General features: G+C 39.1%; 1 protein-coding gene across 1 annotated transcript in view; it reads right to left on the reverse strand.

Moving 5' to 3' along the window:
* Positions 1 to 330: 330 nt before the first annotated feature.
* The window catches only part of LOC129248976 (uncharacterized), a 108896-nt gene continuing 94057 nt past the window's right edge, over positions 331 to 15169 (reverse strand). The window contains exons 6-10 of the mRNA XM_054888605.1: positions 12777 to 12961; positions 12527 to 12633; positions 9474 to 9627; positions 2952 to 4645; positions 331 to 856 (exon numbers count right to left, since the gene is read on the reverse strand). Of these exons, the coding sequence (XP_054744580.1) occupies positions 840 to 856; positions 2952 to 4645; positions 9474 to 9627; positions 12527 to 12633; positions 12777 to 12961 (2157 nt within the window). The 3' untranslated portion in view covers positions 331 to 839. The remainder of the gene's footprint in view (positions 857 to 2951; positions 4646 to 9473; positions 9628 to 12526; positions 12634 to 12776; positions 12962 to 15169) is intronic.

Below are 15169 nucleotides of genomic sequence, written 5' to 3' on the forward strand. Positions count from 1 at the left end.
AAATCAGAGATATTTGCAAAAAGCGAGCTCAGCGCACAACGCAACAGCTTAGCGTTAGTACTTGACGATACTTTCAGATCGTCTTAGCGCTTGTAGTCAAATCACATACACCTCACACACACACGCCTATATATACATACACACATATACATATGTATTTGCATTGTTCGCCAACAGCCATTCACTTACCCACCCGCGTTTGACTTGCTAACGTTATTATAACAAAATAATTGGCAATAAAAATTTATTTACACTTTCATTATACCTACACACATATACATATATACGAGTACATACATGTATGCACATACATTACCTACAGTTATTACAAAAGTCTACGTTTCCAGCAACTCTTAAAAAACAGTAAATGCGCTGTTCTTGACACTTTGACGCTTTAACGCTTCGACGCTTCATATTTTGCTACTCCTTAAATTTTGCTTAGTTCGAGTATTCGTATTTGCTAATAGTATTATATGGTTATTAAAATTAACAGTTACATGTTTTGCCATCATTTACTAATACTTTTATAAGCTTGGCGTTAATTCTGTGGGTGTTTCCTACATTGGTTTTAGGCGTTGAATGTGATTTTGATTAAGTTGCTTCCAATTGTTGTTGTTTTATATTTTTTGTTCTTTATATTCTCATAAAATTTATGACAGCTTTACCATTAATTTTTATGGATTACAAAAAAGGAGAGATTTGAATAAATAAAGCCTTGATTTTGCTTAATTTTACTTTTATTAGTTAATGCTGTTATTATAACTGGATTAGATTAATTTCATTCGCTTGTGAGCTGCCGAACCCAATACCTGTATTGAATTCATCTTACTTCGACTGATTTACTTGCGTGGTGATTCTGAAAGTGAAGCAAATATAAGGTTTATTAAATTTTAGTTCGTTTTATGATTTTAAAAAATAAATTTTTTAATGTAAAAGGTCTCTTAAACTAAGCGCCTAGATGTTATTTTAAGAGAAATATGTAAAAATTTAGATTCTTTCCGGTTTCACTATTTTTATTCAAAATACGGCTCTTAAGAATCGTATGTGAAAAATCACATCACTGAAATGTCTACCATGAGAACGTCTGCTGGTAAAATCCGCCAAACAGGCGATTCATGAATGCCTAATTGTTGAAAACTTCGAGATATCGATGTTGCAGGTTGTACAGAAACACTTTGCGCTATAGCAGCAAAATTTTCAACAGAATATCGAGTTCCTGGTCTGCCGCTCATTTTTCTTTCCTCAGTTTCTTGAAATTTTTTTACTAACCTTTGAACTGTCGATTTTTCGGACGATTATTTATACCAAAAAAATCACGAATTTTGCGATATGTTGTTATTAAAGATCGGCCATCGTCTAGGAATCATTCATTACTGACATCAAGCAGTCACTTTTGAAAAACACTATTAAAAATGTATGCGTACGAGTATAATTTTTTAATGATAGAATCTGGGCAACATTTGACATGTTAGATTAGGTTGGGTTGTGGCGATTCTCCACTAGGGCACACACTCAGTCTACTAGTTCTGGAGAACTTGGTCTTATCTTTCTGGTGGCACAGAAGGCGCAAAATCGTCCCCCTCAACTAGGAAGCTTTAGCAGAAATCATGTATCTACGTGCCCGCGCTCGTCGGGCGATTCTGCACGCTAACTTTTGTTCGCTATTCTAACAAATTTCTTTAAAATAAGTAGCTCATATACATGCAAAAGTATTCCTCCGCTATTGTCTGTGTACTCATTAGTCAGTTTGGTGGCGATGGCGCAATGACCAGGAACCTACGTTACTTTTAATGGCTACTTGCAGGTTTTCGACTGCTTTGTGAGGGATTTTATCGCCGCCTGGCTGTCAGTGAAAATTTATACTTCATTACTTCAATTACTGCCATTAATTCAGTCTGAAAAACATTGCAGTAGTCGGGGAGCCAAGAGCTGAAAGAGATTGCCAGATGTTCGGAATATATGTAGTATACAGCAGTTGATTGAATTTTTTTCTATTTATTTAAAAATTTCGACATTTTAGGAACCAAAAGCAAGAAAAAAATGCTTTGCTTAGCTATCAAATAAATTGACCACAGCCAGTTGGAACTTGTCAAACTTAAGGACGGTTAGATATTTGCTGGTGATAAGCAACTTTTTATAAGCATAAATTGTTAAAGCAGCTGTCAAGTGTAAGCTGCCATTAGTCAAAATTGAGAACGATACGATTTCTCTTTAATACAAATAATTTCTTCCAGGCTTAAACTGTTAAGGTAGCTATTAGCCTACAACTATCAGTGACCAAAATTGAGGATAAAGAGGAGTCTGTGCGGCTAGAGAAATTCGGGCACCCAAATCCAGATTGTAGGTATCTTAAACATGCTTGAACACATTTTGAGTTATTCGCTACTGATCGAAGAGCATTGATTGCAGCCCAACTGCTTAAAAATAAATGGAGGGGTGGCCGATTATGTTTACACCTTTGCCGCCATGCCAAATGCATACGATTAGCTCTCAGCTTGAAAAATGCTGTTGATAGACCATTATTTAAGTTCATGGGAAGATTGCGATCTTCCAACCGCCTATAATGAAACCAGATTCCTTTCCAGGAAGTGAGCGTTGTCTGTTCTATTTGAGACAGAGGCATGAAGAATACTCGAAAATTAAGTATTTTGATACATTTCTGGATACTGTCACCTTTGCGTCTTGTAGTGAAATTGTCACTGAAGCTTGAAGGATAATTAATGATATCCAATCTATGCTACAAATCCAACAGTAGCGTAAGTTTTAGGTGGCTACTTTTCCTAGGGATCCAGTCAATTATGAAGCTCATGAAATCTCTCAGCTGTGCTAAAAGTGTTCGTCTTTTGAACATTTCCACTGAAATTGTTTTTGCCTTCTGGAGATGGCGCTATGCGATTACTACTGAGAATCTCCGCATCCTAACTTTATTCACTATTTACAAAAATACTCACCTTTTCGTGCCGCAACCTCCGGTGATTTCGTTTTCGCGTTCCCCGCATCTCTTCCACTCGTTACGCTAATAGCCTGTTGCATTGTGTCACCAGCACTGCTACTTGAAAGACTCAGCAAACGATGACCATGCGAGGCTAGATGTTGACTCAGATGTTGATGATGTTCCGATGGCGTGGCATTAGTAGGCCAATGCAATGAATGTTGCACTGCCGAGTGAGGATGATGAGTGACTACAAGAGGTACGCCATCGGGTGGCGTAATGCATGCAACATACGGATCTGCGACAGGTACCAAGGGATCAGACATCCATTCGAAAGAGAAGGCTGGACCCAAGGTTTGTAAGCCACTGCAATTGGTACCAAGTGGGCCGCTAGGGGGCGCACTTGTGGGTGTAGGTGGTGTGGTGGTGATGCAAGGACTTAGTTCCTGTTGCGTTGATGACGAACTGTCAAGTGAAAGCTTCTGTGCTGATTCCGACCAGGGTGGGCTGGGATTCCATTGATCGATAAAATCAGGTGGATCATTAGGTAATGATTTTTGTATAAAACGTGGGCGTGTAGGCACAACGGTAGCGAAGATTACAGAGGCATGTGACTCGGCCGGTGCAGAGATGAGCGAATGTGAATGCGAATGCAGGTGATAGGGTGTGTCGATTTCAGTTACTGTTGTAGGCGTTTCATCTGTGGCTTCGTCTGGAAGATAAAGTGGTTCCAGCTTGCCGATGGCACGACGCTTTGTTGGCGGTGAATTGAGACGTTGATGATGTGATGAGTTCGCACTACCATTTGAATTAATGTTGGAACCATTATTGTGGTTCAAATTGTGGGTGCTGTTGTGATTATTATTGGAGTTATTATGATTAGTGTTAGCATTGTTACTGCTGTTATGACTGCCGCTAGTGGTGTTGTTGGTGTGTGTGATATAGTGTGGGGTAGCGGCATTATGACTGGAGACAGAACTGTTGGCGCTACTGCAACGCATTTGCCCATCCGGTTGACCGTTCGCTGGAGAGCGCGCGCCATTCAGGCCAATCACAACTGCGGCACCGCTAGGTACTTGACTATAATCAACCGGTTCCAGACCGAGTCGATGGTGATAGATGTACTGACCGACGGATGTACCATTGATCATACCCGCATTCGTTGCATTTGTCATCGCCAATGTACCATTGCTTTGCAAGTGTTGTTGCGTCTGTTGACCACTCAAATGTGGCGCCGGAGAGCCTTCCGCGCTGCCGCCACTGCCACTTCCCACACTCATGCTACCACCGCTTGTCGCGCCAGCAGGCGTATGATATGTCCCATACGACGCCATGTGATGGTACTGATGATGCGGATGTTGGTGGGAATGCGGATGCGTGTGCTGATGTGGATGCAGGTGTTGGTGGTGTGGATGATGAACATGTGGATGTGATTGATGCGGATGCAAAGCGGTCGCATAACCAGCTGAAGGGGTAGCCGGAAGTGTGGCAGTTGTGGCGGCGGCGGCGGCTCCCGTGTGATGATGTGAATGCGGATGCGCTGCATGGTGCGCGTGATGATGATAGTAGACCGCAGCCGCGGCGGCGGCAGCCGGTGTTGTAGGTGGCACACGTGTAGGCGCATCGAAAGCGAGTCCAAATTGTATCTTCGATTGCACCGAATAGTAGTGGTAGAGCCACGAATTGGCAAGCATAACCGAAGCTTCGCGCTCGCTATTGATTGAAGTGGCGGGCAGTGTGGTGGAACGCGCGGAGAGAATGTAATTTTATTTTAGGTGGATTGCAAATTGGTGTTGGTGGTGTTGAGTGAGCAAATTGGCATCGCATAGTGGTGTGAAAAATGAAAGAAAAAAATTTGATTGCTTAGTTGGTACTATTTGGGTCTAAAAATAAATATTAGTTGCAGTTGGTTGTGTGGGTCGGCGAAGACGTGATGATTGCGTGAGAAACGGAAATGAGAAATAGAAATTGGTGCAATCGTCAACGACGTGATTTTATTAGTGCCGGTAAGAAAGGGAATAATAAGTAAAATAAAAATTGATGAGGGAAGATGCATAACAAGTAAAGAAGTAAAATTTTAGGTGCTACCATGCATCTCATACCCAACGCTTATTATGATATATTCTATTGCTTCCGGAAATATATCTATATATGCGGTTTTCGAAGATTTTTGTACATACGCCTCTCGGGATAGATATAGCGTCAGTCAGTTTTAAAGAAATGTACTAAATATCTTTTAGCGTACGTCTTGCGGTTTGGACCGTTATACACATTTTTTCACCACCTCCTAACAGTAGATTGTTTTTTATGAGGAATTGCTAATATTTTATTAAAAGATGAGAAGCTTTATCGCATAGTAGTGCTCGACTGCAGTAAAAAAAAAATTCCTTCTTGCCGAGGATTAGTGAATTTAGGAAAATTAATTATGATAATTAATCTGTGAAGAAAGAATTCATATTGTTGATCTTAAATACCAAAATACCTGAGATTTATTCACTAGCTCTTTTATTAACTTTTTTACAAGCATAAAATTTTAGTTGGTAGCCTTGCAGAGACCTACATAGTGGCAATGGAATGATATTTATGTGATCCAATCGGCTCTTATGAGAGAACATGGCAGCTTGGGGCTATGGGCAAAGTCTTCTATCACTATCTTACTGTTTTTTTATCACACTGAGCGCTCAAAATGAAGGACCACTGTGAGATTGCGAGGAAACTTCTGTTAAATCGACAAAATGGCACTTAGTTCAGCACTCACATCGAAACCAGACCACAACCACATGCACGGATTCTGGCCGACTTCTCCATTAATTGCAACTCTAGAATCTGACGTTTTAATAATTCTGCTGAGCCAGTGGAGCATTTTCAGTGGCTGTGGGAAATGTATAAGCACTTTTTGCAATTATGGAGCGACGAATATCTGGACTCCGTGCAGACTAGAAATAAGTGACAAGGATATATGTATATATATATATATATATTCATTGTCCAATGAAAGAACTTGCCACTTTCACATTGTCTGTTCGGAGGCGTTTCGGGGTTGCGCTTTGCTGATGTAGCGTGAAATGCCACATTTATGACTGTAGATGGGTTTTGCACTCCGGCACTACTAAAGCTTTCATCTTTCTGGAACAGGACTTCGAACCTAATTTTAAACCAGCCAGGATGCCTAGTTTCCTAAAATTTTGTGTATAAGTGCTTCATCTGAATCACAGTGTTTATGTTGTTCCTCGATATTCCTCTATATCCAACAGCAGGTACCGCATCGAATACATTCGGAGCTAGAGCGTTTGCCGTCGTCAAAGTGAAAAAGTCCAAAGATCTTCCCCAGAATATTTCTCTAACACTCCTCTAACACTGAGGCATACCTCATCGGATGATGTGGTTAGTCCAAAGTAGCAATTGCTGGCTAGAAATATTCTATTTGAAGACTGACATTGTATCGGTGTTTATGCTGGTTCCTAGATAAACGAAGTCTCTTACAACCCTTGTTTTGGGCTTCTACCACCTCGATAACCGAGTGCACCGTCTGTTTGTTTGATGACAGTTGATACTTCATCTCGCCTTCTTTATCCAATTCGGAAAAGGCAGAACTAACAGCGCGGTTGTGAAAGCCGATGATGTCAAAATTATTTTGTATACGCCAACAATTGTGCGTGCTTATAAAATATGGTGCATGAGCGATTAATCTCTGTGGCACGTTCTCGGCATGCGGTGAAAGGAGTGAAATGAAAGAGAGTCATCCTGTCTGAAACCTCATTTGGTATCGAAAGGCTCGGACAGGTTCTTCTTAATTCCGATGGCTGTGCGAGTATTTTTTTTTTGTCGGAACAGACTAGCAAGTACAGCTCAAACACAATTAAGTCTATTGTACTGCACTCGGATTCCCTTTTTAATTTTCTTTTAATCTACTTGACCTCCGAAGAAATTTGTGTAGATCTTGTGGTGCCAAGGAGCCAAGGTGGTGGCTTATTAACACATTAGTACCAAAGGCTTGAGGACCTGATACGAGCGAAGGCTGGGCAGACACACAGGAAGTGGTCCGCCGTCTCATCCCCTAGTCTACATGCTGGGCTGCTGGTATTACCAAGCAGAGACATCGCTGCTTATGAACAACTTCCCTTCATGCTGTCGAAAGCGGCTTTAAAGTCGACAAAAAGATGTTCTGGTTCGGTTTTCCTTTCATGCGTATTTTTCAGGACCTGGTGTATTGTGAATAGCTGGTCAATTGTCGACTTTTCAAGTATAAAGCCACATTGATAATGTCAAATATATTGAATTGTCATTTTTACTTAGATATGGAATAAAGCGGTTTTGTAATTTGATATCCACGTTTTTTACTAAAAACGCTTGGCGCCTCCTAGAATATTCTGCCACTTCATTAAATTTTGGAACGCTTTCTTTTAGAAGTAGTTTCAGTTTTTAATCATGGATAAGTGCAGATAATTCTGCGACCATGAATATCGCAGCCAACAAGTCCGAAATCAACCATTATACATTTCATGCGGCTATCGTTTAACTTCTGCAAGAGGAAACCCAGCTTATAAAGCTTAGAGAAGTGAGCGTCAGCAAGACTGATCAGCGTTTCGATTCTGCTAAATTCCATTTTGAACGCCTGCTTACCAAACATGAAGAGCTTATAAGATGGTTGGCCTTTTGAGACTCTTCTTTTCACTAAAGTTGTATGGGAGCACCTAATTAGTTTTGAAACTTGCGATCCGATACATGTAAGGGCCAAATACTTTTCATTAGTGGAAAAAAACCTGCCGTAGCTTCCGTTGGTCATTGTGCAAGAAAATAAGTTATAATAAATAAGCAGATCGCAGCATTATTTTATAAGGTGGTTGAACATTGGTTTGGATATGGTTGGGTTAAACTCGGTAAGACTAAGTGAGGTTAGGGTAAGTACTATAATCTAACTTCTAAACCAATTCTACATCACACCTTAGCTATAAATGGAAATTAATTTAAGTTATGCCATGTTTGAGATTAGTTTTCCGCAGTTTTCGAATGAAATAATTACTAAATAGCGGAGTTTTTCAAAATCTGGTATAGGTGTGTTCAAAAAGTATTGCGAGTTTTGTGTTGTTTTCAAAAATTATTTATTTATTCATTAATATCTATTTTGTCCCCTTCAAAGTAGTCCCCATGAGATATTATGCACTTGTGCCAACGTTTTTTTCGAAGCAATTCAAAAAATCATTTTTTTTTATCTTGTTCAGCCCCACCTTCGATTCCTTCTCGTATCTCGTCAATCTTAGCATAGCGTTGTCCTTTCATGGGTCTCTTCAGTTTCGGGAACAAGAAAAAGTCACAGGGGGCCAGATCTGGGGAATACGGTGGCTGTGGCATCATTAGTGTGTTGTTTTTGGCCAAAAAGTCGCGCACAAGCAACGATGTGTTAGCAGGAGCGTTATCGTGATGCAAGAGCCAATTTTTGTTCTTCCACAAATCCAGGCGTTTCTGGCGGATTGCTTCGCGCAAATTGCGCATAACCTGCAAGTAATATTCCTTATTGACCGTTTTACCCTGTGGCAAGAACTTATGATGCACAACGCCCCTGCAATCGAAGTAAACGGTAAGCAAACTTTTACATTCGAACGAACTTGGCGCGCTTCTTTCGGTCTTGGTTCGTGCGACAGCTTCCAATAAGATGAGTGAGCTTTGGTTCCACGTCATAACCTAAAACCCACGATTCGTCATCAGTTATGACCCTCTGGAGCAAATGTGGGTCGTCGCGGACAGAGTCCAACATCTCATTAACAATGTTCATGCGATGCTGCTTTTGGTCGAAATTGAGCAGTTTTGTTACGAATTTTGCGTTGACCGGTCTCATGTAAAAATCATTGAAAAAAATCGGAGGGCACGAACAAATCGATATGTTTAGGTCCTCAGCAACTTCTCTAACGGTGATTCGACGATTGGCCAATACCATTTTCTTCACTTTATCAATTTTTTCGTCTGTTGTTGAAGTGCTCGGGCGTCTGGCACGCCGGCACGATTTTCGTCGTTCACATATTCTCGGCCTTCTGAGAACAATTTGTGCCCCCAATAAACGTTGCTTTGGTCCAAAGTAGTTTCTCCGTATGACACAGTCAACATTCGGAATGCAGCCGCGCACTTAATTTCGTTCTTCACACAAAATTTGAAACAGGTTCTTTGATCCATCATTTTGAATAGGTAAAAATCGAGGACGAGCCGAAACTCGTGCAAGCAAAGCAGCTGTCAACAATTAACTGAACATTCAAAATGGCCGAACTCGTCAGCATGAGTGAAAGACATGAGCACCAACATATCGCCACAAAAAAAAACTCAAAACTCGCAATACGCTTTGAACACACCTCGTATATTCGCGCTATAGAAATAGTTGTATTTACAAGATATAGAGTTATAGACATGCATTGGGTATGTACATGGTGATGGTGCATTTTCAAATAAAGATTCGACTAAGCGAAAACAAATTTATGAAGAACATGTAAAAAATACTTATTTTTTTAATAAATTAAAGGTATTGAATTTACATAATTAAGTGGTCACTTACTTTAAAACCTGGTTTGTGCATACAATAACCGGCTGCTGGTTTGTGTCTTGGCTATCCCGCACTTGCAACACCACATGCACCCAAATGAAATCGCCTTGTCGCCGTTGCATGCGAACCAACAATATACAAGAGCGATCCTGCTCCGATTGAGTTACTAAAATTGAAAGTAATAGGGAAAATAGTAATTTTAATGAATGTCATGAATTTCTAAAATATTTTAATTAATTTGGCAAAATTCTCTAACTTTGAGTCATTTTTTACTCACTGATTTCTTTTAGTATCTATGCGTCAACATACATGTAAATACAGTGAAACCTCTCCTAACGGGCACCTCTTAGCCAGACGAAAAAAATTTGACACTAAAACCTTTATTGAGCGGACGCAATACATTTCGTAAAAGAAGCTTGGGCAAAAAAGAAGGTGCAAATGGAATCCATAGAGAACTGTTTTCAAAAAGGAGGGGTTGACAAAAATATATGTAACTGTGTCAAGTGAATTTGCGCTCGAAGGTGACTCACCCTAGCAACGCTGGCTTCGTTATTTAAGTTATAAAAAATCCTTTGGGAATCTAATCCAAATCCAAGTTGATTGGCGGTAAGTGTCCGCTCAAGGGAGGTTTCACTTTATGTAGTTCCGGTTAAAAGAGTTGTGACATTTAACGAAGAAAAGCTTTCTTCTGACAATCCATGTATGAATTTTAGAAAGAAAAGATTATTTCTTGCTCGCTGACCGAGTGGTTGGCTAAATTGCTGGGCCAGAAGAAGTTAAGTTTGTCAAAAGTCGAATGATTCGGGGTTCTTTTACTATCACCCTTTCCATGGATTCTTCATAAATAATTGACGAAAGTTTTAATACCTAAAATAAGTTGAATGAAAAAATAATTTTTTGATACTCGCAGTTGATCGGAACTTCTAAGATGACTCTGAGTTATGCCAAAATGCAGAGGTGCGTTATTTACGTTCGAGGATCCCAGCACTCAGCTTTTGACTAGGAAGTTCACTCAATTTAAGTCTAATAGAAGAAGTTCATAAGCCCGTTTTGATGTGTTTCCACAAATGGAGGGACCTACAGTTTTATGCCGTCTCGGAACGGCAGATGGTTTTATGAGAGGCTTTTTCATTTTGCATTGGGGGCAGATACATGTCAACCGATACGGCAAAGACACGTACATACATAGAGGTCTTCAATTAAGGAAGGTGGATGCTGGAATTAAATAAACCCGAAAAAATATCTCAGACAATAGCAGACCCACCCAAATCCTCTTGGTACTACACAATCGGCATTTCACGTCTACAACGAAAAGATCTTCCCGGTTTCCAACGGGTTCGCAAGGAGATAAATGTGATTAATATTCAAAAACAAAAATTGTGTACTTAAAAAAAAGTAAAAAGTTTTATCAACTAGGAATTGCAAAAACATGAACCTGTTATGAATCGATTGTGAATAGCTTGATTTAGGAACTTATACTCATTATCTCTGACAGACATAGACTCGGAACTAGTGCAGGGTGAGTAAACTTCAGTACATATTATCTATGATGCCTGCGTCTGGAATCGGAGCAAAAGCAGGAGAGAAACAAGAAGCAAGTCATTTTCATAACTCTTGATATCAAAGCAGCGTTTGATCATGCCTGGTGGCCAGCACTTCTGAACCTACCAGGAAATAAACGCCTTCGAATATAAAGGGTGGCGCAAAATTAATCGGGCGCCGCAAAATTAACCATTCAACTTTTTACTAAAAAAAAAAAATTATTTTGAATGACGGAAATCTTTATTTTGACCCTTACGTGCTCCATTGCTTGTCTGTTTGTATGTTGCAGCTGTCTAGCTCACAAGTGTCAAATATGATTGCCGTAGGACGATATTTGCAAATATTATAAATATTTCCATAATTGATTAATTTTGCGCCACCTGTTATATAAATCCATAAGAAATTACTTGCAGACCGATATGTCTCGTTAAACTACGCCGAAGCCAGCTCCTCCAAAATCATGACAAGAGGTTGCCTTCAAGGTTCAGTGTGTGGTCCAACTTTCTGGAACTTAATTATGGATGAACTGCTTTTAAGACTACTGCCTGAACTATGAGAATTTCAAGCTTTCGCCGACAATATCCTCCTCACAGTTAGTACCAAGTCATTACGGGAATTCGAAACATGCGCTAACGACGGTCTGCGACAAGTATACAAATGTGAAACTGGCGACTGTGGAACATCTTTTAATATTCGCCTCCATGGAGACTGGGAGTCACATAAGTTTACCCTTCAAATTTAATGTAGGCTCAATTGAAGCTGAAAACGCTTAAACTGTGCTTCTTTTAAGAAGGATCGAAGCAATCCTACGCCGTTGATTACATCAATTCATCAACACCTTCATTACCTTCATCAAAAACATTTTACCAATTTTTTCTGGGTAAGATCTCATATTGTAATCGAAGGCAATGAAGTCGCAGATCAACAGGAAAAATATGCTAGAAATCAGCACTCTGATTTGTAGTGCCCCCACTGAGCTACGCCAAGTGTCATATTCAGTCAGAAGTGTTTAAAGAGTGGCAATGGGAATATTAAGAAGAGAAGGTGTTCTTTCCTAGCGTTGCGAACGCACGACAATATATAAAAAAATTGGTACTTCCTTCGAGCTGATCTAAATCATCACTGGGCATAATTTTAATGAAACATTAATCGTTTCAAGATCATCATTGACGATCATTGTTCATGCAATTCACTCTTCGTACAAACAATGATAAATCTTCTCACGGACTGCCCTGAGCGCTCGAGAGCGATACAAAACATTCTATGTACAATACGATGTCCCGCCCTTTGACATAAAGGCTGTCACAACCACTTCAGAATTTTCAAACTATGTCAAATATATTGTTAATATTAACTTTTCTATTGTATTGTAACTTTAATGTGTTTGCTTTAACTTATATTAACATTGTGTCCAATGTGACTTGAATCCCTTTGCAAGCCTTGCATTTTTTCACTCAAATTATGTACAAATTTAGGCTTTAACGTGTCTGAGACAAGTTTTCCTCAGTATATTGGATACTTACTCAGCCTATGTTTACTTTGCGCCTCACGTAAGTTCTCCGAGTGCAGTAGATTGTACCACGAGAGGCCGTGTATATCACTTTTGTTGTAACCTAAATGAAATTCGCCACTGTAAAGTAAAATGGGAAATACGGACAGAATTAGTAAAAACGCAAAAAAAGAGTTTAATAAATAAAAAAACAAAAGTCCAATCATTTTATGTCATTACGGTTAGTAAATAATGTGCAACACTACTGCGCATGCGCTACTCACTTTTTATCGATATGCGCGATTTTCATATCCATTGAATGGATGGTGGTAAAAACATTGGTGGCGCCCTGCACCACACATTCGCGCGTCTCGGGCATGGCAATGGGCGTGCATGTGGCCAAAAAGACCGGCTCGTTGCGACTGCAGAGCGGCAAAAATGACAGATAATGACCCTGAACTAGCACAACCTGCAAGAGAAGCAAAACAAAATATAGCAACACAAAAATGAAAAATAAATATATTTGGATAATAAATCGAAAGCAAAGTGCCAAAGTAAACAAAGTCGAACAAAATTGCATTTAAAAATTATAATACAAGAAATATTGCAATTAAAATAAATAAAAAATAAAATGGATCTGATCGTAAACGAGTGTTGATTTTTTCATGCTGCCGAAGCATTTCATTAAAAAGCCACTAAAAAGTAATTTTGTATACTTCTTAAGCATATATGCGTGCGTGTGTGTGTGTGCATTGTAATTCTATATCTCTATGTACGATTTTATGCAACACACCCTTCCTGTGGCACAAGTGAATGTGTGCGAATGCGAATGTGAATGTCCGCGCCAAAATACACAGTTGGTGGCTTTTTGTTCGGCGGCTTGGCCGCCTGCCAGTTTCCGTCGATAGTTCATAATTCAAATTTGTTTGGCGGTTTTTAATTTTTGTGAATTACAGCAGAACGAATTACATTGAATTTATGTGCCTTTAACTTGGCAAATCCAATTTTTTACTTGCGTCTTTCTTGCATGAATTGCGTTTTAAGCTTACAAGAAAAAAATTTAAATTAAAAACAAATGTGTTAGATAGCAAGTGCAAAGCCTTTTAGAATTTGCGGTTTAGGGTCATGGCTGTACTCAGATTCAATTTTTTTCCAATGGACTTGGAACTGTAAACATTTTAGTTAACAGAAATAGATATAAATAATCATTTTCAAAAGATTTCTTGACTTAAGCGATCTTTTTGCTTCAATACTTACATAAATAAGTATGTCTTTCTTTAAATCTGAATATTTTGTGTTTTTGTGTTCCTTACAAAGGTCTTACTCATTGGTAGAATGACTTTATAATTTAAGGTGAAACAGGAGAAGATTGCTCAAAATTCATTCAAACCTAATTTATTTTTTTATTAATTATGTGGAGAAGAGCTTCTCAAACTACATTGGGGAAACTTTTTGTGAGTTGCAAAATAATGATTGTCTAAATTCCGGAACTAATCTCGAGATTCCGGGAATGCAATAATGAGACCCCAAAAATTCCGGGATCGTAACGATCCAAAAAATTACATCTCTAGTAACTAAAGGGTTTTCCAATAACAGGTGCTATTTTGAATAGCCCGCTATTTCGGTAGATGTCACTTTTGAAGCTGTCATTTTTTGATATTTGACAATTAGAAACTACGTCATTAATAAAAATGGAACGATACACGCTTAAACAACGCTTTCAAATTATTAAAATTCACTATAAAAATGGTGAAAATTTGGTAGAGACGGTTCGTAAAACTGGAACATTTTAGGGTCATCGTGAAGTAACTTGTCGGACCGAAATACAGATTTTGGTGAAAAAATTCGAGCTGTTGGGACAAGTTAGTGGTGTGAAGAATAAAACCCGTGCACGTTGCTCAAGAACATCAAGAACAGCAGAAAATATTGCTGTTGTAGCCGAAAGTGTTGAAGATAATATAGTTTGTCCAGGTTTGTCCATTCCTCGTCGTTCTTTGGAATTAGGCATTCCACAAACGTCATTACACCGTATTTTGCATTAAGATTTGGGGTTTTAGGCTTATAAAGACCAGTTAACACAAGAACTCAAGCCGGCCGATCATCAAGAACGTCGTCTCTTAGCTGATTGGGTCGTTGAAATGCAGAAAATGATCCGGAATTCCATCGAAAAATCATCTTGAGTGATGAGTCCGTCAACAAGCAAAATTGTCGGATCTGGGGCTTAGAAAATCCAAGAGCTATTATTGAAAAGCCTCTATATCCTCAACGTGTGACTGTTAGGTGCGGCTTACGGTCCGGCGGGATCATTTGATTTTACTTTTTCGGAAATGAAGATGGAGCAGCAGTCCATTCAGGATTGCGCTATCAAGAGATGATTAACGCTTTTTGTGATTTTTTTATTGATCTGGACAATGTTTATTTTCAACTGGACGGCGCTGCGTGCCACACAAGCAACGAAACCATTAATCTTTTATCAAAATAACACTTCTTATTGGAAAACCCTTTACATGTACGTGTACTTATATACATATAGAGGTTGAAAAAAATGAGCACCTGATTTATACACAATGAGTAAAGTATCGTTGATGTTTTCGATACGCATCAAATAGCAACCAAAGCATCACTAAAAAATGTGATGCAATATTTGTACAAGTAAAAATGAAAAATGAGAAAATGA

This window comes from Anastrepha obliqua, chromosome 1, assembly GCF_027943255.1.
Source record: "Anastrepha obliqua isolate idAnaObli1 chromosome 1, idAnaObli1_1.0, whole genome shotgun sequence".
Taxonomy (NCBI): Eukaryota; Metazoa; Arthropoda; class Insecta; order Diptera; family Tephritidae; genus Anastrepha; species Anastrepha obliqua.